At 50.0% G+C, this 22,977-nt stretch overlaps 2 protein-coding genes across 2 annotated transcripts in view; both read right to left on the bottom strand.

Annotated features, from left to right (window-relative positions):
• Positions 1-324: 324 nt before the first annotated feature.
• LOC127914915 (band 4.1-like protein 4B) lies at positions 325-16,309 on the bottom strand. The gene is made up of 12 exons (XM_052492690.1): positions 14,985-16,309; positions 7,874-7,978; positions 6,377-6,419; positions 5,882-5,960; positions 5,531-5,575; positions 3,495-3,547; positions 3,285-3,405; positions 2,646-2,733; positions 2,480-2,568; positions 2,310-2,379; positions 1,363-1,532; positions 325-481 (listed from the first exon to the last, which is right to left on the bottom strand). The coding sequence occupies exons 1-12, from the start codon at positions 15,237-15,239 to the stop codon at positions 325-327; spliced, it is 1,275 nt and encodes a 424-aa protein (XP_052348650.1). The 5' UTR covers positions 15,240-16,309.
• Positions 16,310-16,450: 141 nt separating this feature from the next.
• Positions 16,451-22,977, bottom strand: part of ptpn3 (protein tyrosine phosphatase non-receptor type 3) — a 22,137-nt gene continuing 15,610 nt past the window's right edge. The window contains exons 5-27 of the mRNA XM_052495574.1: positions 22,752-22,833; positions 22,448-22,492; positions 22,291-22,343; positions 22,008-22,125; positions 21,804-21,895; positions 21,635-21,722; positions 21,487-21,550; positions 21,198-21,400; positions 20,986-21,111; positions 20,713-20,874; positions 20,515-20,614; positions 20,343-20,420; positions 20,203-20,259; positions 19,944-20,100; positions 19,680-19,855; positions 19,435-19,525; positions 19,172-19,233; positions 18,889-19,035; positions 18,331-18,459; positions 17,594-17,739; positions 17,375-17,510; positions 17,145-17,242; positions 16,451-17,066 (exon numbers count right to left, since the gene is read on the bottom strand). Coding sequence (XP_052351534.1) covers positions 17,153-17,242; positions 17,375-17,510; positions 17,594-17,739; positions 18,331-18,459; positions 18,889-19,035; positions 19,172-19,233; positions 19,435-19,525; positions 19,680-19,855; positions 19,944-20,100; positions 20,203-20,259; positions 20,343-20,420; positions 20,515-20,614; positions 20,713-20,874; positions 20,986-21,111; positions 21,198-21,400; positions 21,487-21,550; positions 21,635-21,722; positions 21,804-21,895; positions 22,008-22,125; positions 22,291-22,343; positions 22,448-22,492; positions 22,752-22,833 — 2,402 coding nt within the window. The 3' untranslated portion in view covers positions 16,451-17,066; positions 17,145-17,152. The remainder of the gene's footprint in view (positions 17,067-17,144; positions 17,243-17,374; positions 17,511-17,593; positions 17,740-18,330; positions 18,460-18,888; positions 19,036-19,171; positions 19,234-19,434; positions 19,526-19,679; positions 19,856-19,943; positions 20,101-20,202; positions 20,260-20,342; positions 20,421-20,514; positions 20,615-20,712; positions 20,875-20,985; positions 21,112-21,197; positions 21,401-21,486; positions 21,551-21,634; positions 21,723-21,803; positions 21,896-22,007; positions 22,126-22,290; positions 22,344-22,447; positions 22,493-22,751; positions 22,834-22,977) is intronic.

Genomic DNA, 22,977 nt, shown 5'->3' with positions numbered 1-22,977 from the left:
TTTAATCCCACTTTGTAACAACAAAATGTAGAAAAAGGTCAAGGGGTGTGAATACTTTCTAAGGGCTCTGTACATGCTTGGTTGTCCTGTGCTCTCAGGGACCCACCTGATATGTGCTGGTTTGGCTGGAGTAGAGAGAGAGGTTACATCAGACATCAGGTCAGGGGGAACTGAATAGAGAGAATTGAAACGTACTGGCTGCAGGTTACATCAGGGGGATCAGTGAATAGACTACAAGCACAGGAGAATTGACATGAGAAACTGCCTGTATGGGTGTTTTACTGTATGGGGAACTGGGAGCTGTAGGGATGTAGGGGCTATATGCTATAGTGTGTACTGGGGAGAATATACGAACCCTTGCCACCCCAGTGAGTGAGTGCAGAACCAAGTCAGGGAGGGGTATCTCTTGCTGGGTCGCCTCTCAAACGTACTGGCCCTCCTCAGCCTCCCTCCGTGGGTCGCCTGGTACTCAGTCTTTCCACTGAGAAGGAGAGAGAGAACACTTTAAAGGGATACTTCAGGATTTTGGCAGTGAGTCAGATAAACTCGTTGATACCATTTTTTATGTCCCTGCTGGGAGCTGTAGGGATGTAGAGCTGTAGGGTATAGGCTATAGTGTACTGGGGAGAATATACCAACCCAGTTTAAAGGAATTTGCTAACTAGAGTTAGCGTGATTGCTAACTGGCATTAGCACAATGACTGGAAGTCTATGGTAACTACTAGCATGCTAGTAGATATAGACTTCCAATCATGGGCTAATGCCAGTGAGCATTGGCTCATGAAACTGCTGATAAGGAAGTTAACACTGGATGCAGATGCATAAAAATGGTATCGTTGAGTCAATCTGACTCTGGGGAAGTAGATAAAGGGCTTCATTGCCAAAACCTTCCCCCCCACACTGGTTTTTCGGATGACTGCCTTGCCTGGTTCAGTTTCCCTTTAACGACGATGAACAGTAGCTGGCATCTCTGTATTTGGCATGTCAGGATGTACAGAACATTTACATGACTCAACATACTGCGTCCCTGTATGTTGCTGATAGATGCATGGAATAGTGTGTATATCTGAAGAGGTTATTTTTGTTTGACATGTAAACAAACGGTATTTCCCTGTAACCATAGCTTCCATCATGTAACCAGAGACAGAACTTGCATCTCAGATGGCGAACTAGTCCTCAGTTAGTGCACTACGTTTGACCAGAACCCTACCTAGTCTCAGAGTGCATCCAACATGGCACTCTATTCACTATATAGTGCACCCTAGAACTCTGGTCAAAAGTGGTGCACTATATAGGGAATAGGGTGCTATTTTGGGCACAACCTCTGTTGTAGAGTTGAGTGTTGGTGCGAGCCCCACCCACCTGAACCTAAAACGTGATCCAAGGCGTGTGAAGTCACTGCTGGAGGCCCTCCCAGCTGTGGGCTGGCGCAGCCGGAAGAAGGCGTGGCTCTCCACAGCACATTTCCACAAGTGTTTACACGTCTTCGAACTGTCCAACTGGAACACAAATGTGTGCTCCTGCTCCCGCCCCTAAACACACAACAGCCAATCACAATCAAACACCACTCCGACAAAAGCAGTCCAAATATTTCAATGTCAATGAAATGGTCTCTGCTGTCAAGTCAAAAGGTGAAATAGGGGGCGATAACGTACAAGTGTGTAGCCTGTAAATGTGTGATGGTGTTGAATGGAAATGGTTTTCTTTGCATATTTTTTTTATTTATTTTTTATTTCACCTTTATTTAACCAGGTAAGCTAGTTGAGAACAACTTCTCATTTACAACTGCGACCTGGCCAAGATAAAGCATAGCAGTTCGACACATACAACAACACAGAGTTACACATGGAATGAACAAAACATAGTCAATAATACAGTAGAAAAAAAAAGAAAAAAAAGTCTATATACAGTGAGTGTAAATAAGGCAATAAATAGGCCATGGTGGCAAAATAATTACAATATAGAAATTAAACACTGGAATGGTAGATGTGCAAAAGATGGATGTGCAAGTAGAGATACTGTGGTGCAAAAGGAGCAAAATAAATAAATACAGTATGGGGATGAGGTAGATAGATGGGCTGTATACAGATGGACTATGAACAAGTACAGTGATCTGTGAGCTGCTCTGACAGATTGTTCTTTAAGCTAGTGAGGGAGATGGGAATCTCCAGCTTCAGTGATTTTTGCAGTTTGTTTCAGTCAGTGGCAGCAGAGAACTGGAAGGAAAGGCAATCCACACACACCGCATGCATATATGAGACACCCTCGGAGAGTGGGGTCATGGGCAGGGGTATTTGTGTATTGCTCACCTGATCATCGTCCTCCGTCACCACTAGGGTGAGTCGACTTTTTTTGAAATCCAGGCGGGTGATCTTGGGCCTGGAACACACACAGTTGACATTGCAGACTACGCAGCTGTTTTCAAGAATATATCATTGTGTGTTTTGGAGTGTTCATGTCAAAGTGTGTGTGTGTTTACCAGAAGAAGAGGCCTATCTTGGTGGAGCCCTCAAACACCAGGATGCCAGTGGGAGTCAGACCCAGAGCATACTCTGCTCCGTCCCTTCCCTGAGGACAACACACAGTCACACGCTCAGTGCTACTCTACAACATCAAACACAGACAACAGCAGCACACGCACCAACCTTGACAAAGTGCATGTCCACTCCGTACAGCTCCAGCCATTTACACTTGTTGAGGAAGCTGGTCTCTGCCTGGGATGGATCCTTACCCCTGGGGAAACAAAACCACATGCTCAGTCTCTAACACACATACCCTGCCCTCTGGGTGGAATGTCCTCCATATTTCTTGCAGTAATCCAGTTCAGATGTACACAACAGATTAGGGCCTAGGGGTTTCTCTGGCCAATAGAGAGAGAGAGCGGAACTCAGTAGGGTTTCTCTTTGGTTTCTTGCTTGCACTGGTGTCATGTCAGCTCAGTGAGCCCCAGTGTATGGGTGTGTAATCTAATCTGAGATTGGAGCGATCATACACTAGCAGGGTTAAATACTGCCTGGATTTAATCAAGACGCTCCAGGGATTAATCCCTTGATCCGTCACACAGACAGAGGCAAACAGAGAGATATAGAGAGAGGGTGATTTACATAGGTTTGATAGAGCACTAGAAAACACCAGAGTGATACACTCCTCTACCTGCGTGATGTTAAAGAACCAGACATTGTTCATGCGGTTATCACCTGTCCTGTGTTCTTATCCAGACACACCTAGAGTCTGTTCAGACAGACACCAGTGAAGATGTCCTGTTGGATGGCGTTTTAACTCACCTTAGGTCCACCCACTTGTTAAAGATGTCTGCCTCCATGGTCTCACTCTGTTTGGGTGTGAAGCGAAACTCTGACACCAGCTCAGGAGAATGCTCTAGAGGGTCACAGTCCCCCAGTTCACCTACACACACACACACACATTATAGTCAGGTGTAAAAGAAACATGAATGCTGATTCCAGAGATACCGTAGTGTGTAAATCATCACCTACTCTGTAAGCAGTAGGCCCCCAGGTCTACTGAGACATCATATGGACACTTCAACCTGGAGGGAGAGAGGAAGGTTCCAGAGCAGAGAGATCACACCACACACACTGCATGCAGCGTTACTTCCAACACTATCTGTGTGTGTGTACGTACAGTGCATTCAGAAAGTATTCCGACCCCTTGACCTTTTCCACATTATTATGCTACAGCCTCATTCTAAAATTATTTATTTTTATGTCCTCAATCCACACACAATACCCCATAATGACACAGCAAAAACAGATTTGAAATAGTATTAAAAAATAAACTGAAATATTACATTTACACAAGTATTCACACCCTTTACTCAGTACTTTGTTGAAGCACCTTTGGCAGCGATTACAGCCTTGGGTCTTCTTGGGTATGATTGTACAAGTTTGGCACACCTGTATTTGGGGAGTTTCTCCCATTCTTCCCTGCAGACCCTCTCAAGCTCTGCCAGGTTGGATGGGGAGTGTCCCTGCACAGCTATTTTCAGGTCTCTCCAGAGATGTTCAATTGAGCTCAGGGTAGCCTAGTGGTTAGAGCATTGGAAGGTTGCAAGTTCATATCCCCGAGCTGACAAGGTACAAATCTGTCGTTCTGCCCCTGAACAGGCAGTTAACCCACTAGGTCGTCCGTTCCTAGGCCGTCATTGAAAATAAGAATTTGTTCTTAACTGACTTGCCTAGTTAAATAAAGGCTGGGCCACTCAAGGACATTCAGAGACTTGTCCCGAAGCCACTCCTGCGTTGTCTTTGGTGTGTGCTTAGGGTCATTGTCCTGTTGGAAGGTGAACCTTCGCCCCAGTCTGAAATCCTGAGCGCTCTGGAGCAGGTTTTCATCAAGGATCTTTGGACTAGTCTCCCAGTCCCTGCCACTGAAAACACCCCCACAGCATGATTCTGCCACCGCCATGCTTCACTGTAGGGATGGTGCTAGGTTTCCTCCAGACTTGACACTTGGCATTCAGGCCACAGAGTTCAATCTAGAGCAGGGAATCTTGTTTCTCATAGTTTGAGAGTTCTTTAGGTGCCTTTTGGCAAACTCCAAGCAGGCGGTCATGTGCCTTTTACTGAGTTGTGGCTTCTGTCTGGCCACTCTACCATAAAGAACTGACTGGTGGAGTGCTGCAGAGATGGTTGTCCTTCTGGAAGGTTCTCCCATCTCCACAGAGGAACTGGAGTGCTCAGTCAGGGTGACCATCAGGTTCTTGGTCACCTCCTTGACAAAGGCCATTCTCCCCTGATTGCTCAGTTTGGCAGTGCGGCCATCTCTCTGAAAAGTCTTGGTGGTTCCAAACTTCTTCCATTTAAGAATGATGGAGGCCACTGTGTTGTTGGGGACCTTCAACGCTGCAGAAATGTTTTGGTACCCTTCCCCAGATCTGTGCCTCAACACAATCCTGTCTCTGAACTCTACGGACAATTCCTTCAACCTCATGGCTTGGTTTTTGCTCTGACATGCACTGTCAACTGTGGGACCTTATATAGACAGGTGTGTGCCTTTCCAAATCATGTTCAATCAATTGAATTTACCACAGGATGATCAATGGAAACAGGATGCACCGGAGCTCAATTTTAAGGTCTCATAGCAAAGGGCCTGAATACTTAAGGCCTTTCTGTTTTTATACATTTGCAAACATTTCTAAAAACCGGTTTATGCTTTGTCATTAAGAGGAATTTTGTGTAGATTATTTTTTCATCAATATAATTAATTTTAGAATAAGGCTGTAATGCAACAAAATGTGGAAAAAATGGAAAGGGCCTCAATACTTTCCAAATGCACTGTGTGTGTGTGTGTGTGTGTGTGTGTGTGTGTGTGTGTGTGTGTGTGTGTGTGTGTGTGTGTTGGGGAGGAGAGGTCCTTTTCTTCAAATTAGCAGTCCTCTAATGTTCTGATCCTGTACTTTATTATAGAGCTACACACAGGAGACACGACCCAGATGGAGAGAGAGAATGAGAGACAGAGAGTGAGATAGAGGTTTAGTGTGTGTGTGTCGGGGGTGTTAGGAGCTGCTTACTTGCCGGACAGAATGTCTTGTCGAAGCTGCAGCACAAACAGGTACCTGGAACACAGACAAAAGGAGTGAGAATAAAACCACTGATGTAGAATCAATCTTTCTCCCTCTCTCTTTCACACTGACTGACAGACAGTCTTTCTCTCTCTGAAGAGGTCTCAGTCCATTTTGCCTTAATTAGTCTCTTCCCCACTGGACCAAAATCATTAGCTACACTGCCCCCTTACACCTCTACACTACACCGAGGAGGGGGTGAGATTGTGTGAATGAGACAGTATGTATACGAGAGTGTGTGTGTGTGTGTATTCATGTGTGCTAGAGTGTGTGAGCACAGGCAGCCAGTGGTGGTGTTACCTGGTGAACTCCTCATGTAGGTTATTGGGCTCTGAGGAGTAGAACTTCACCCTGAAAAACAGTCTGTATGGAGGACCATCTGAAACAGAGAAACGGAGACCGAGCGAGAGAGAGGGGGACTAAATTAGGGGAAAGAAGAGATTTGCCTGACTACCACATATTGTATAAAAAATATTTGGGGACACCAGGCACTTAATTTAAAAATTGTCTGGAAACTCGGGTAAGAACCAGGCAGCCCTCTCTGTGAGAGGGGCGTTTCCTGACAAGGTAAGCATTGGTGTCACCCTGCACCACTCACTAATCACCATGTCAACAGCTGGTAATGAACCACGTGCCTTCCCACTTACCTACACACACACCCACTGTATACAGTACACACATTAAGTAGAGGACACTACCAACATTCTGGCAAAAGTAGCTGGCCTTCGCTTGTTATTAACTATACACCACACACACACACTAAGAATATTAGATAGTGGGAGTGAATGGACTGACCTCTGATCTGTTTCTTTATGGGCTTGGACACATCCAGCCAGTGCTGCAAGAGACACAAAGAAGTAGACAACAGAATGTTATACATACGAGGGGTTACAACCATCCCAGCTCTGCAGATTGTGCTGTGAAGAGACAGAATCATTAGAGCATTTGTTTTGGTACTGTTCATATGTAGCTTGTTGTTGGTCGCAGGTCCAGGAATGGCACAAGAATTGCAACATTTACCTGCAGCTAACACTTCAAATTGCACAGCTGGGTGATCTGAAAAGTCATATTCAATCAAGCAATAATATAACACTTTGTCAAACTTGTTTCTTTAATTTACAATCTGTAGAAACTATGAGAATAGAAAGAGAATAGAAATCAAAACAGGATTGTGTTCAGAAATAGATGGGATGGGTTCAGAGAATGTATTTATTTATTAACCCTTATTTTACCAGTTAAGTTAGTAGTTACAGGGGAGAGGAGAGGGGATGAATGAGCCAATTGTAAGCTGGGGATGATTAGGTGGCCATGATGGTATGAGGGCCAGATTGGGAATTTATCCAGGACACAATAAGTGCCATGGGATCTTTAGTGACCACAGAGAATCAGGACACACGTTTAACGTCCCAGGACACCCTAAACAGGGCAATGACCCCAATCACTGCCGTGGGGAATTGGGATACATATATTTATTTTAAGACCAGAAGAAAGGGTGCCTCCTACTGGCCCTCCAACACCACTTCCAGCTGCATCTGGTCTCCCATCCAGGACCAACACTGCTTAGCTACAGAAGTAGGCCAGCAGTGGGATGCAGGGTGTTATGCTGCTGGCCAGATGGGAGGGGTTCCAGGATAGATGGGAGGGGTTCCGAGATAGATGGGAGGGGTTCCGAGATAGATGGGAGGGGTTCCGAGATAGATGGGAGGGGTTCCGAGATAGATGGGAGGGGTGAGTGGAGCTGAAGGCTGAGACTAATAACAAACAAAAGATGACTATCGTTAAATACTTTGTAATATGTATAAGCTGGAAGTAGAAGCCTAAGTGTTGTTGTCCATTACTTTACTCCAATTAGGGGAGGGGTGGTAGAGGAAAATAATAAAGGAAAATATAAAACGTGTATGGGGGATTGGAAATGATGCAGACAATTACATTGATAGAACCCACAATCTATCTGCAATACTAAAGCTGATCTATAACATAGAATAACAAGTAGAGAGAGAGGCAGAGAGACAGCGACAGGCAGAGAGACAGCGACAGGCAGAGAGACAGCGACAGGCAGAGAGACAGCGACAGGCAGAGAGACAGCGACAGGCAGAGAGACAGCGACAGGCAGAGAGACAGCGACAGGCAGAGAGCGAGAGAGAGAATATGACAGATAGCTGGAGCATCAGATCAATAATTTTAACACCACACTGTGATTGATTTAACTAGTGTCATTACATCATAGGGAATCCCCTGAGCAATGGCAGGTTGTGGTGTGTGTGTTCAGAGGCTGTATGTATATCTACTCACTGAGACTTGTTCTGGGTCCATGAACTGCAGTCCAAAGTAGTCAGCCTCCACCAGGTCCAGATGATACCTGATCTGGTCAAACAGCTCCTGGCCCTTTGACCTTTTCTATTAAACACACACATGTATTATAGTCACAATAGGGAGGCTGGAGAATAAACAGCCTAGACCTTGTGAGTGGATATGGAGCAGAATGACAGTGCGGGTCATTACTGCATCTGGGGCAGAATCAGAGGGAGAAGACCTGAGGGAGAAGCCATAATTCAGGCCTTTGTCTTTGAAAAACCCACAATCCATAGAGCTCTTGAGGTGAACACCCACCAAGATGCAATGCCCTAAACCACTAAAAAGCTGCACCCCTCAAAGTGTGTTTTTAAAAGAGAGAGAGGATTACCTTGTACTTTGTTCCCTGATAACAAGTATGAACCTGCCAACCTGTGTGTGTGTGTGGTTATGGAGTTGAAGGTCACACACAAAAAACAAATAAATAAACTCATGCCCTTCCTGTTCCTCAGCTCCCGTCAAAGCACAGCACACTCCCAAACCAGCCCCTACCCAAAGTCCTTTCCCGAAACAGACATTCCCCCTAGATATCATCACCAAAGCTCCTGTGTAGATCTGGATTAGACAGCAGGTGCAAGTAAAAACGGGACAAAGTCCACCAAGCCTAAAGAAAGGCAGAAAAGGTGAACACCATAGTTTTAGTACCCATCAAATCATCTCTAGATGAGTGTTTAGGGGTAGTGGCTAGCTTTAAGTGCCTAGGGGCATAGCACTGGGGTGTTGAGGGTGCTACAGCACCCCCTGATATATCACAAGAAAAACATTTTAAATACCTAATATATTTTTCACAAAAGTAGTGCCCTTGGCCTCTACTACTCCTGTATGAGCAGACCCCTGACAAATAAAAGTCAGCACCCCCACCCCTAAACATCTTCCCCTAGGGAGCAGGCCCTAGCAGGTCAATTTTGGATGAAGACAAGAGTTCAATTGAATTAATTTAAACTGTAGATGAATCCCTGAGGGAAGATTCAGCAGTCATGTTCAGGCTTGTTCCTGTTAGAGCGCTATATGGACTCTGGTTTCAGTCAGCTGACGTCTGGTGGCTGTTCGCAGGAGCTAGTTCTAATTAACAAGAGAAATCAAAGGAAATAGTCCTTACATACACAAGCCTGTATTCTCTAAGGCAAAGTTACAGCCTACTGTTTGGATTAGATTGAATGTGATATTACTGAATGTACTGTTTCGTTCTGAAGAGGATGCTTTCCACACACTGCAAGAAATCATCTCCAGAGTCAAAATTCATAAAGCCTTTTAACTACACCATATCCTGGCTCCACACATCTGCAGCACACTAATTTAACTTCAACAATTTACATCCTCACAAACAGTGAATTGCTCTCATGTTCTGATGTATTGTCTATTTGACAGAATGTTTTGCCTGATACAAATCAAACGTATTATCATAATGATAAACTACGAGCATCTCTACTGTAACATTAGGTCATAGGTTCTCCATCTATGACCTTTTGATTCCCTCAGCAGTCTGACTTCCTGTATGTATTCAAAAGGTGACTCATGAGACGGCTTCACTGACCACGATGACACACGCACAAACTCAACCTTTAAGATATAACTGAAGACAACATGATAAGTCTCCCCTGGACACACTCTCTCTCTCTGTCACAGCGCCATGAGATAAATCACATCACTCCCTCACAGAGACAAGAGAGAGACAGAAAACTGAGGATGGCGGGAAGGGAGATGGGCAGAGTGGGGAAGGGAGATGGGCATAGTGGGGAAGGGAGATGGGCAGAGTGGGGAAGGGAGATGGGCAGAGTGGGGAAGGGAGATGGGCAGAGTGGGGAAGGGAGATGGGCAGAGTGGGGAAGGGAGATGGGCAGAGAGGGGAAGGGAGATGGGCAGAGTGGGGAAGGGAGATGGGCAGAGTGGGGAAGGGAGATGGGCAGAGTGGGGAAGGGAGATGGGCAGAGTGGGGAAGGGAGATGGGCAGAGTGGGGAAGGGAGATGGGCAGAGGGGGGAAGGGAGATGGGCAGAGTGGGGAAGGGAGATGGGCAGAGTGGGGAAGGGAGATGGGCAGAGTGGGGAAGGGAGATGGGCAGAGTGGGGAAGGGAGATGGGCATAGTGGGGAAGGGAGATGGGCATAGTGGGGAAGGGAGATGGGCATAGTGGGGAAGGGAGATGGGCATAGTGGGGAAGGGAGATGGGCATAGTGGGGAAGGGAGATGGGCATAGTGGGGAAGGGAGATGGGCATAGTGGGGAAGGGAGATGGGCAGAGTGGGGAAGGGAGATGGGCAGAGTGGGGAAGGGAGATGGGCATAGTGGGGAAGGGAGATGGGCAGAGTGGGGAAGGGAGATGGGCAGAGAGGGGAAGGGAGATGGGCAGAGTGGGGAAGGGAGATGGGCATAGTGGGGAAGGGAGATGGGCATAGTGGGGAAGGGAGATGGGCATAGTGGGGAAGGGAGATGGGCATAGTGGGGAAGGGAGATGGGCATAGTGGGGAAGGGAGATGGGCAGAGTGGGAAAGGGAGATGGGGAAGGGAGATGGGCAGAGTGGGAAAGGAGATGGTCAGGGGGGAAGGGAGAGATGGGCAGATGGGCAGAGGGGAAAGGAGATGGGCAGAGAGATGGGCAGAGAGGGAAAGGGAGATGGGCAGAGAGGGAAAGGGAGATGGGCAGAGGGAAAGGGATGGGCAAGGGGAAAGGGAGATGGGCAGAGAGGGAAGGGAGATGGGCAGAGAGGGGAGAAGGAGGGAAAGAGATGGGCAGAGAGGGGAAGGGAGATGGGCAGAGGGGGGAAGGGAGATGGGCAGAGAGGGGAAGGGAGATGGGCAGAGGGGGGAAGGGAGATGGGCAGAGGGGGGGAAGGGAGATGGGCAGAGGGGAAGGAGATGGGCAGAGGGGGAAGGGAGATGGGCAGAGTGGGAAGGGAGATGGGCAGAGAGGGGAAGGGAGATGGGCAGAGGGGGAAGGGAGATGGGCAGAGAGGGAAGGGAGATGGGCATAGAGGGGAAGGAGATGGACATAGAGGGGAAGGGAGATGGACATAGAGGGAAGGAGATGGACATAGAGGGGAAGGAGATGGGCATAGAGGGGAAGGAGATGGGCATAGAGGGGAAGGAGATGGGCATAGAGGGGAAGGGAGATGGGCAGAGGGGAAGGGAGATGGGCATAGAGGGGAAGGGAGATGGGCATAGAGGGGAAGGGATGGGCAGAGGGGGAAGAGATGGGCAGAGGGGAAGGGAGATGGGCAGAGGGGGAAGGAGATGGGCAGAGAGGGGAAGGGAAGATGGGCATAGAGGGGAAGGGAGATGGGCATAGAGGGGAAGGGAGATGGGCATAGAGGGGAAGGAGATGGACATAGAGGGGAAGGAGATGGGCATAGAGGGAAGGGAGATGGGCATAGAGGGGAAGGAGATGGACATAGAGGGGAGATGGGCAGAGAGGGGAAGGAGATGGGCAGAGGGGAAGGGAGATGGGCATAGGGGGAAGGGAGATGGGCATAGGGGGGAAGGGAGATGGGCAGAGGGGGGAAGGGAGATGGGCAGAGGGGGAAGGGAGATGGGCATAGAGGGGAAGGGAGATGGGCATAGAGGGGAAGGAGATGGACATAGAGATGGGCAGAGGGGGAAGGGAGATGGGCAGAGGGGGAAGGGCAGATGGGCAGAGAGGGAAGGGAGATGGGCAGAGGGGGAAGGAGATGGGCAGAGTGGGGAAGGGAGATGGGCAGAGTGGGGAAGGGAGATGGGCAGAGTGGGGAAGGGAGATGGGCATAGAGGGGAAGGGAGATGGGCATAGAGGGGAAGGGAGATGGGCAGAGGGGGAAGGAGATGGGCAGAGGGGGAAGGGAGATGGGCAGAGGGGGAAGGAGATGGGCAGAGAGGGAAGGGAGATGGGCAGAGGGGGAAGGAGATGGGCAGAGGGGAAGGGAGATGGGCATAGAGGGGGAAGGGCATAGAGATGGGCAGAGGGGGAAGGAGATGGGCAGAGGGGAAGGGAGATGGACAGAGGGGAAGGAGATGGACATAGAGGGAAGGGAGATGGGCATAGAGGGGAAGGGAGATGGACATAGAGGGATGGGCATAGGGAAGGAGATGGACATAGAGGGGAAGGGAGATGGACATAGAGGGGAAGGGAGATGGACATAGAGGGGAAGGAGATGGGCAGAGGGGGAAGATGGGCAGAGAGGGGAAGGGAGATGGGCATAGAGGGGAAGGGAGATGGACATAGAGGAAGGAGATGGACATAGAGGGAAGGGCAGAGGACATAGGGAAGGAGATGGGCAGAGAGGGGAAGGGAGATGGGCAGAGGGGAAGGAGATGGGCAGAGAGGGGAAGGGAGATGGGCATAGAGGGGAAGGGAGATGGGCAGAGAGGGAAGGGAGATGGGCAGAGAGGGGAAGGCAGGAAAGGGAGATGGGCATAGAGGGGAAGGGAGATGGGCAGAGGGGGAAGGGAGATGGGCAGAGGGGAAGGAGATGGGAAGGGAGATGGACATAGAGGGAAGGGAGATGGGCAGAGGGGGAAGGAGATGGGCAGAGAGGGGAAGGGAGATGGGCAGAGGGGAAGGAGATGGGCAGAGGGGAAGGGATGGAAGGGAGATGGGCAGAGAGGGGAGGCAGGGGGGAAGGGAGATGGGCAGAGGGGAAGGGAGATGGGCAGAGAGGGGAAGGAGATGGGCATAGAGGGGGGAGATGGACATAGGGGGAGATGGGCATAGAGGGAGATGGGCATAGGGGGAAGGAGATGGGCAGAGGGGGAAGGGAGATGGGCAGAGGGGGAAGGGAGATGGGCAGAGGGGGAAGGGAGATGGGCAGAGGAGGGAAGGGAGATGGGCAGAGAGGGAAGGGAGATGGGCAGAGGGGGAAGGAGATGGGCAGAGGGGGAAGGGAGATGGGCAGAGGGGGAGGGAGATGGGCATAGAGGGGAAGGAGATGGACATGGGGAAGGGAGATGGACATAGAGGGGAAGGGAGATGGACATAGAGGGGAAGGAGATGGGCAGAGGGGAAGGGAGATGGGCATAGAGGGGAAGAGATGGGCAAGGGAAGAGATGGGCAGAGAGGGGGAGATGGGCAGAGGGGAGATGGGCAGAGAGGGGAAGGGAGATGGGCAGAGAGGGGAAGGGAAGATGGGCAGAGAGGGGAAGGAGATGGGCAGAGGGAAGGAGATGGGCATAGAGGGGAAGGGAGATGGGCATAGAGGGGAAGGAGATGGACATAGAGGGGAAGGAGATGGGCATAGAGGGAAGGAGATGGACATAGAGGGGAAGGGAGATGGACATAGAGATGGGCAGAGAGGGGAAGGAGATGGGCAGAGGGGGAAGGGAGATGGGCAGAGGGGGAAGGGAGATGGGCATAGAGGGGAAGGGAGATGGGCATAGGGGGGGAGATGGGCATAGGAGGGGGAGATGGGCAGAGAGGGGAAGGAGATGGGCAGAGAGGGAAGGGAGATGGGCAGAGAGGGGAAGGAGATGGGCAGAGAGGGGAAGGAGATGGGCAGAGGGGAAGGGAGATGGGCAGAGAGGGGAAGGAGATGGGCAGAGAGGGGAAGGGAGATGGGCATAGAGGGGAAGGGAGATGGGCAGAGAGGGGAAGAGGGGGAAGGGAGATGGGCAGAGTGGGAAGGGAGATGGGCAGAGTGGGAAGGGAGATGGGCATAGAGGGGAAGGGAGATGGGCATAGAGGGGAAGGAGATGGGCAGAGGGGGAAGGAGATGGGCAGAGGGGAAGGGAGATGGGCAGAGAGGGGAAGGGAGATGGGCAGAGAGGGGAAGGAGATGGGCAGAGGGGAAGGGAGATGGGCACAAGTGGGGAAGGGAGATGGGCAGAGAGGGGAAGGGAGATGGGCAGAGTGGGAAGGGAGATGGGCATAGAGGGAAGGAAATGGGCAGAGAGGGGAAGGGAGATGGGCAGAGAGGGAAGGGAGATGGGCATAGAGGGGAAGGGAGATGTGAAGGAGATAGAGGGGGAAGGGAGATGGGCATAAGGGAGATGGGCAAGGGGCGGGGAGATGGGCATAGAGGGAAGGGAGATGGGCATAGAGGGGAAGGAGATGGGCAGAGAGGGGAAGGAGATGGGCAGAGGGGAAGGGAGATGGGCAGAGAGGGGAAGGACGTAGAGGGGAAGGGAGATGGGCATAGAGGGGAAGGGAGATGGGCATAGAGGGGAAGGGAGATGGGCAGAGAGGGGAAGGGAGATGGGCAGAGGGGGAAGGGAGATGGGCAGAGAGGGGAAGGGAGATGGGCAGAGAGGGGAAGGGAGATGGGCATAGAGGGGAAGGGAGATGGGCATAGAGGGGAAGGGAGATGGGCATAGAGGGGAAGGGAGATGGGCATAGAGGGGAAGGGAGATGGGCAGAGAGGGGAAGGGAGATGGGCATAGAGGGGAAGGGAGATGGGCATAGAGGGGAAGGGAGATGGACATAGAGGGGAAGGGAGATGGACATAGAGGGGAAGGGAGATGGGCATAGAGGGGAAGGGAGATGGGCATAGAGGGGAAGGGAGATGGACATAGAGGGGAATGGACATAGAGAAGGGAGATGGACATAGAGGAAGGGGACAGGAGGGAGAGATGGACATAGAGGGGAAGGGAGATGGGCATAGAGGGGAAGGGAGATGGGCATAGAGGGGAAGGGAGATGGGCAGAGAGGGGAAGGGAGATGGGCAGAGAGGGGAAGGGAGATGGGCATAGAGGGGAAGGGAGATGGGCAGAGAGGGGAAGGGAGATGGGCATAGAGGGGAAGGGAGATGGACATAGAGGGGAAGGGAGATGGGCAGAGAGGGGAAGGGAGATGGGCATAGAGGGGAAGGGAGATGGGCATAGTGGGGAAGGGAGATGGGCAGAGAGGGCAGGAGGTGGAGGTTTCTCTGAGGTAGGCAGCTTCCTGCCAACAGTCAGAATGGGGAAGTAATGTGGTGAATTGGCTGATCACAACACCATCTGTAGCCCTACCCCTAACTGCACAGAACACACACAATGACAGGTGTTAAACTCCATGGTGCTGAATGACCTAAACCATAGAAGAACAGTCACTTGATATTCTGCTGAGAGAATTATGTCTGAAAATAATATGGAGACACCACACACTCACTGGTATATCCACGTTAAGGTCCGACCCATCCAGCAGCAGCACGCGGCAGGTGATTGCATCCTTCTCGGTCCCAGCCGCTGGGATGTGCACGGCCGCTCCCCCGGTCACCACCGCGGGCGCGTGGACGACCTGCTGCTGGTGCGCGAGGAGCGCGGGGTTCGCGGTTCCCCCTCTTTTTTTTCCGTCCCACTCGTCCGATGTCTGAAACCGTCTGCGCGAGCGGTGGCTGAACGTCCGGCGTAGGAAGCCCATCATCTTTCCAATTGTTAATTCTACCCACAGCGCGAGCACCGTGTTCGGTGTCCACGGGGAGGCTTACTCCACGGAAACAATGTGTGTGGCGTTTGTCCCACTGCCACCACCCCGGGGCGAAGAGTCCCTCACCGCAGGCACGGAGGCTTCAGGCTGCCGCTGAATCCTGAAATTCGGCAGCCGTGGGGATCACCAGCCGCATAATTAAGCAGGACCCGACAATTTGGCATTAAAAAAGCAACCAGTTGAATTTCCCAATAATTTATTCTGTTTCAATAGTGTACTCACTCACGGAAGCACCCCCTCACCCGTCGTCTCCTCTCGCCGTTTGTCCTCGCTCGCGCACCTGCTGTTGCACAGATTCTGAAATCCTGGAGAAATCTCGAGCAGCTCCGCAGCGGGCGTCCCTATAGTCTCATATACCGAGGAATGAGGTTACAGTCTCCCGGGACGCGCTTACCCAAACCCGTGGTCGATATTATTTAATCCTCTCACGAAGAACCGAAGCTGCTCCACCTCACAGGTAAGTCAACCAGAGAAACTGGACAAACAGCATGCTTTGCGCCTGCGTAAAAACAACGCAGAACAAACTTTTTTTTGTTTTTGTTTTATATACTGGGGTCAGGCTGTCAGCGAAGCAGCGCTCTCTGCCGGCCAGAGGCGACACCACGGCCAGCGCGGTGGAGGACAAACAAAAAGAGGGACAATGTAATGTTGAGGACAAGCAAAACATAATGCCATTTCAGAACAAACAGTTAGGATTATGGTTTAGCCGAGGGATTCAAGCAGAAAGAAACGCACACACCAGTGAAAGTGCAGAGTTCACCTCTCCTAAAACAAACATGTTCCTTTTACTAACTCCGGATATCTGCCTGCTATGGTTGTTTAGTAGTAATGGCTACTCTGCCCCTCAAATCTATGATATCAGTAGACTGTACAACATGGTCTGGGACTTATGTTGACACTGAACTGGAGTGTGCATCTAAGGCAGGTCACAGGAATGTGTTTAAATGGGGTCTAACTGCACTGCAGCCTGTAGGACTCCACTCCTACAATGTTTTGATATGTGCAGGCAACTCTACAGACCACAAATATACATACAAATGGACCTGGAACTGATATCACATATCTTTCATCTGTAAAATTCACTCTGAGAATGTAAGATACGATCAACTGACTTTTACCCCGTCAACAAACAGACAAAGAGCTCCAAGTAGATTTCAGTGTGTTTATTCAATGTGTCAATAATTTAGGGAAGGTGGGATCGGGGGTAGTGTGTGTGGTGGCTCTGGCAGTGTTCATCTCTACTGTGAATCCACAACACTCTCCCAACAATGCAGACAGACCAGTCAATCCTATAGCCGCCGCTCAGGAGGAACTTGCATCAATCCACTATTAGGAAAGCTATATAGCCGCCACTCAAGAGGAACTGAGATACAGTCTTCAGTCACTCATATAGTAGCGCTTTGGTCCCAGATAATTACATTTTTGTTTTGTTTTAAATAAATGTAAAAAATACCTTTACAGTACATGGTCCTTCCCTGCTAGCGGTGCTCTATGGCTAACATAAGGATAGGACTAGCTGAGCACATTCGGCACTATGGCTCGTTATGTGCTGTAGCAACAGAAAACTAGCCGTTGCCGAGCACTTAAGGCTATTGGAGTGCTATGGCTCTAAGGCTACAGCCTAGCTGTCATCTCCTGTTAGCCTAGCGCTGGGGCAAGCAGTACTCTTCTCCTGTTATCCTAGCATTGTGGATAGCTGTCCCCCCACCTCCTATCCTTCTGTTAGCCTAGCATTGTGGATAGCTGTCCCCCAACCTCCTGTTAGCCTAGCATTGTGGCTAGCTGTCCCCCCACCTCCTGTTAGCCTAGTGCTGTGGCTAGCTGTCCCCCATCCTCCTGTTAATGGTCCATTAGCAGTGCTGAGGGTGGTGTTGCAGAATACTCTCTTCTCTCTCTCTGTAGACACGCAGGATGGCCTCACACATAAACCGGAACTGACACTTGAACACAAACATAAACAGTCCAGTCACATACAAACATACCAAAGGAAGTTGCAGACATAGTCATTAGGGTTTCAATGCTGATCTTGGGAGGAGAGTAGCTAATGGTTAGACGTATAGGCGTGTGTGTACCGTGGTCTGGATCATCATGGCCCTCTGGTCTCGGAGCGTCCTGATGATGTCCAGAGGGAACACAGGTCGACCGCTCTCCAACAGCGACAACGCCGTCTCCATGGTAATGAGAACACCTGTACGCCCAATCCCTGCGCTGCAATTATATCAACAACATACATGAGGTGTTAAAAATCTTGTAACCCTAGTGTGTGTGTGTGTGTGTGTGTGTGTGTGTACCTGCAGTGCACCATAAGTGGTGTGTCTCCTGTCCTCCTCTCTCTTACAGAGGTGATGAACAGCAGGAAGTCTGAGGGGTCATCAGGTACACCATGGTCTGGCCATGCTACATACTGCAGGTGGGTCACAGAACGCTCCTCTCCCAGCTGGAAACACACACATATAGGAAAAACAGATGGAAAACAGTTGAGAGAACACACACTTTTTCCCCCATCTGTTTCTCATCAAAGATATTTTCATAAATTCAATTAACTTGGATATGTGATGATTGTAATGGGAGAGATGGATGAGATACGAGGAGAGAGAAATGTGTAGGGTATGGTAACTCGTTAGTTACTGTGATGAGGGAGAGATGGAGGAGAGTAGAGTTAGATGGAGAAGGGATAGAGGAGAGAGAGGGAGAGATAGAGGAGGAGAGTAGAGGGAGAGATGGAGGAGGACTGTGTTGTCCAGCCTGTGGTCCATGCAGGGATTAACTGACAGCCAGAGGAACAGATGGGTCTGCACAGCAGTGTAGTGTGTGTACTCTTTGGCAGGCTATTATTGTAAAGGAGAACATGTTCTATATTAACCTCTGTGTTGTAAAGGTAAATAAACAATGCCAATGGAAGCAGAAACACATGGAGCTGGATGGGGATAGTTTGGTCAATGTTTCCTGTAGAAAACTCACATATGGCGCACACACACATATATGGCACACCTCCTGTTATGTGAGGCAGGTCTTGTTTGTGTGTTACCTGTGTGTGTGTGAGGGTGAATTGGCGTGTGACGTAGGCCAGGTTGCATTCCTCAGAGTGGCAGCTGACCCTCAGGTACCCATAATCCCTCACTTCAGGAGGGTGTGGCCAGTACTGGTGGCACTTAGTCTGAAACACACACACATGATTGATTTTGATATTCATTAATATTGATTTACTATAGAGTCTAATCTTTAAGCTCTGAGAAATATTATTTTACTGAGCTGTGTTTCATATTTCTGATTCAGTGCTTCACTCACTGTGTTCTCCCAAACATCTCAGGACATTCTCAGGGCCAGTACTTATATTACATCAGGAGATGAGTGGAAACTGACTGTCAGCATGAATGTGTGTGTGTGAGAAAAACCAGGGCACTTGTGGAATATCAGCAAGACAATCAATCAGTGAGAGCTTCAGGTTACCAAGCAACAGGCAGGCAAAGATGCAGACAGCAACTCACAATGAGCCTGGGACCTTGGTAAACCTGTGTGTGCTGTACCCATCCTCATTCACTAAATGTGTTTCACTCTTTGAAAGAGAGAGCGTCCGTGTGCATACCCGTCCTCTCTCGGTGAGTGTGGTGAGCATGATGATGGTGTGTGTGTGATGCTCCCACACACTCTGCCAGAAGTGAGTGCAGGTCTGAGGCAGCGGTCCTTGAGCTGCAATGTACCGCAGACACACACCAGACCCTGGGGGCATCACCTGAGACACACACACAAACAGCATGACTATACACAAACAAGCCAACAAGGACAACAAACACACACACACATCACACAAATACAGCATCACTATACACAAACCAACAAGGACAACACTAAACACAGTGTGTACTGACCGTGATGTGGCTTGCATTGATGTAGTCCTCTTGGTCCTGAAGTACCACTCTGGAGATGTCATCTGACAGAACAAAGAATTAGAGATGGAGTCAGAACCAGGGCCCTCCAGACCCACCCAAACCACCGTACCAGCTCAACAAAAAAGCACCAGTGTCCTGTCCTCCAGCTCCACAGATTCAGGACATTAGGGAAGATGGGTACACTGGCATGTCGAGTCACTCCTACTAGGACACATAGTGTGTGAGATGGTGTGTGTACTCACAGGGCAGCACGTCCTTGTATCTGTTCTTGTCTGTGTTCTCAGGGAGACGAGCGCAGGCTACTGACAGGCCAGGCTTCCTCATGTACAGGTTCTACAACACACACATCACCACCATCACTCACCATGCTCTTCTGTCTGGATTGTCAACAGCAGGTCTTATTGACCAGTTATTCCCAAAGTGCATCTGTTACATTTAACACAGAAGCAAGTCCCTTTCATAGTGTTGTTGTCTAACTAAAACACACCTCGAAGTGGAAGGTGAGAGTGCCTGTCTGGATTCCCCTCTCCAGTTGTTTCATGGACTCTTCAAGTGTCTGGCCTTGTTCTGATTGGCCAGGCAGAAGCAGTGGATCACCGTGTGATTGGCCAGTCAGAGACAGGGCAGAGGGAAACTGCAGCAGGGGGGCCACACGCCCTGGACCTAAACACATACACACACACACAGTGTGTTACCTGCATCAGTGTCTGATTAGCAGGCCCGTTCTCTTGCTCTCTCTAGTGTGTGTTACCTTTGCGTCGTATAAGCAGAGCCAGTTCTCTGGAGTGGGACTCTCTGCTGGCTCTTATAAACATGACCACCTGGTCATGCGTGTGTTCAGAGATGTCGCGACCGTTGATCAGCACGACCTGGTCACCTTCCAACAACCTTGGCTCAACCCGCCCCGCCTACAATCAATTCATCAACAAGTCAAATCACATTGGATTAATCTAAAGTATTGTTTACAAAAGCATTATCTACACAGGCAAACCAGAACACATGTCACTTACAGGGGAGTCAGGGTTGACCTGGGATATGGCCAGGGACATCTTCTGGTCCACGCCACCCTGAGAAGAGGAACAGTCAGGGATACAGGAATGGTACTGCATGTAAGAGAGTAGGTGTGTGATTAATCGAAGGGGAGACTCACTTTGACATTGAAACCAAACTTTCCATCGTGATCAGGAGCGAGACGCACCAATAGCAGATCGCCATCACCAAGAGCACGCTGCAACACACAGAGTTTACTGAGTCTGGCACACACAGATGAGATACTTTATCACAAATACTGGATCACTCCCTTGTCTGTCTGGGTAACTGACCTTGTCCCGGTAGTGAGAGGTGGCCTTAATGTCTTCCTCTCCTGTGCTGATGTCATCAACCTGCGACCATCCACCTCCTTGGCTGTGAGTGCCAGAAAAACTGAGATAGATACTGTGTTCAGAACTGACTCCAACATGAGAATGTACTTTACACTGGTACACACACGGTATGAAATCGTGTGTTTGTGTGTGTCTGACCTGTGTGTAGGCGTGCCCTCGTGGCTGCCCCTGCTGCTGCTGAGGGAGACCCTGTAGGTGTAAAAGACATCCTCCCCCTCCGACACATCTCGCAGGTCATTGTTCAGCTCCACTGAGGAGGGGCGGGGTTTACGGGCACCATGACGCACACGAGGACTCCGCCTAACAGAGAGAGAGAGAGACAAGGTACGATGAAGTTACCCCTAGTCACAGCTACCCCTTACATGGTATCTCCTGCTGTAGCAGTGTGTGAGGCTGTGGTGTCGGTAGTACCAGTTGGGTGTGAGCGGGGGGGATCGGGACGGTAGGCTCTTGGTCTCCATGTGTTCTGACGAGGTGGATCCCCTCAGAGCTGGGTTCCACTCCATCCCACCCATCACTTTCTTACACACTGGACCACTGCAGAGGAGACGAGTGTGTGTGTGCAGATGAGTAAAAGAAAGACAGAAAGATAGTGTGTATGATGTGTGTGTGTGTGTGCTTGCCTGTCTGTTTTAGTGCTGCCCAAGGCCCAGTGTTGTGGGAGCAGCTTGTTGTGTATCTGGGTTGCCAGGTTGGTGTGGTGTGGGCTACAGGTTGCCATGTTGGTGTAGAAGAAGCAGTGATGGTCCACACATGACCTCCACAGGTTCTTACAGGCCCTGGGGCACGGCAGGACCAGGCTCACCACACAGTCCTGCGTCTCCCCCTGGAACACACACACAGGTTATGAAGACAACACTAAGGTCAGCCAATAGGAGAGCAGGGCGCAATTTTGAGCCAATCAGGACTCACATGTTTGCGTCTGAGCTGCATAAGGAAGCGTTTCCTCTTGAAGGATATCTTGATGATGTTCACCCTGCAGGAGACAATACACACTCAGGGTGTGTATTTGTGTGCGGTGTGTGTGTGTGTGTGTGTGATCAGAAGTCCAGGTGCTCACCAGGGGAAGAAACTGGAGCAAATCATGTTACAGAAGATAGCCACGCCCCCTGAGGCCAATCCCACCAATAGGGGGAACTGTCGGAGTCCTGAGAGAAAGAAAGAGATGGAAACATGAGAGGGAGAAGAGGGAAGACGAGGGTGAGTCAGAGGGAGACATATGGAGGTACTTACCATGGCAGTGTGTAGCTCCACTCCATACATCTCCAGAGTTCTTGCTGTGTTGAGAAAACACAGCTCTGCCTCACTCTGCTTCAGCCCCCTGAAACAGCCCATGAGTAGGATAGGTTGGTATCAGCATTATGCTAACAGCTCCACCATGTCCTCTAGTAGGCTAGGGGGGTGCTGTACACATGCCTGGTGTGGGTGTGTACCTGTGCCCTGGGTACAGAGCCTCCACTCTAGACAGGAAGTCATCATCCTGCTCCGGGAGGAAGTGGCTTTTGGACAGGTAACCAGGGAGAAGGTCTGGGGAGTAGTCACCTAGCTCAGCTACAACAGAGAGAGAAAGAGAGAGAAGGGGTGAGAGAGAGCAAGAGAAGGGGTGAGAGATTGAGGGCGGGGGGGTGAGAGCGAGCAAGAGAAGGGGTGAAACAGATTATGTTAAACCCCCAGACAGACAACACACTAAAAATACCAAAGAAGAGTGTAACTTACACTGCACAGCATAGGAAGCCAGTACTACAGCTGCACTCAGAGGACACTTCAACCTGCAGGACACACACACACTTTCTCAATGTAACGTCACATTGTTTACATCACTAGGTGGAGTAAGAGGGAATGCATGTGTAGGTGGGAGCTCGTAGTGTCTGACCTGCCCTCTCTGATGTCACTCCTGATCTGGAGGAAGTACATATGTCTGAAGACACACAGGACAGTAGAGACTTGTGATCTGAATCACACATGTACAGTACAAGCTAATGACACACACACTCTCTCAACATAGTATACAGGTACACACACACACAGGGGCTCTGAACCCAGGTCTCCCATAGGAGAACCCAACCTCTTGATCATTAGACCAAGAGGAAACTCCCTATTGGGCCAAAGGTTCCAGTGAGTTTGAAGTGTCAGGCAGGGCTACCTCATCACGAGGCCATGATCTCTCATGTCCATACCTGGTCTGGTCATGCTGTAGAGAGTTGGGGTCTGAGATGAAGAATCGGACTCGGAGGGTCAGGTAGAATGGAGAGACAACTCCTTTTGGACAGAGATGCTGTTAGACACAGCCCAATGACCTCTGACCTTAATAATCCATCACCCCTGACCTTAATATGACCCCCACAATCCCCTCACCCCTTCCACAGAATCCAATCTTATATTTATCATTTATCAAAATGCACA

The sequence above is a fragment of the Oncorhynchus keta genome, chromosome 34, assembly GCF_023373465.1.
Source record: "Oncorhynchus keta strain PuntledgeMale-10-30-2019 chromosome 34, Oket_V2, whole genome shotgun sequence".
NCBI lineage: Eukaryota > Metazoa > Chordata > Actinopteri > Salmoniformes > Salmonidae > Oncorhynchus > Oncorhynchus keta.
The sequence above is the reverse complement of the archived record's forward strand: the minus strand, read 5'-3'. Positions and strand labels throughout refer to the sequence as shown.

Excerpts from the sequence above, each read along its gene's own strand:
- LOC127914915 (XM_052492690.1), bottom strand. The coding sequence starts at position 15,239 with ATGATGGGCTTCCTACGCCGGACGTTCAGCCACCGCTCGCGCAGACGG. Across the intron at positions 5,576-5,881 it reads CTACATGAGGAGTTCACCAG|GTACCTGTTTGTGCTGCAGC; the intron begins GTAACACCACCA and ends TCTGTGTTCCAG. Across the intron at positions 2,380-2,479 it reads AAGATAGGCCTCTTCTTCTG|GCCCAAGATCACCCGCCTGG; the intron begins GTAAACACACAC and ends TGTGTGTTCCAG.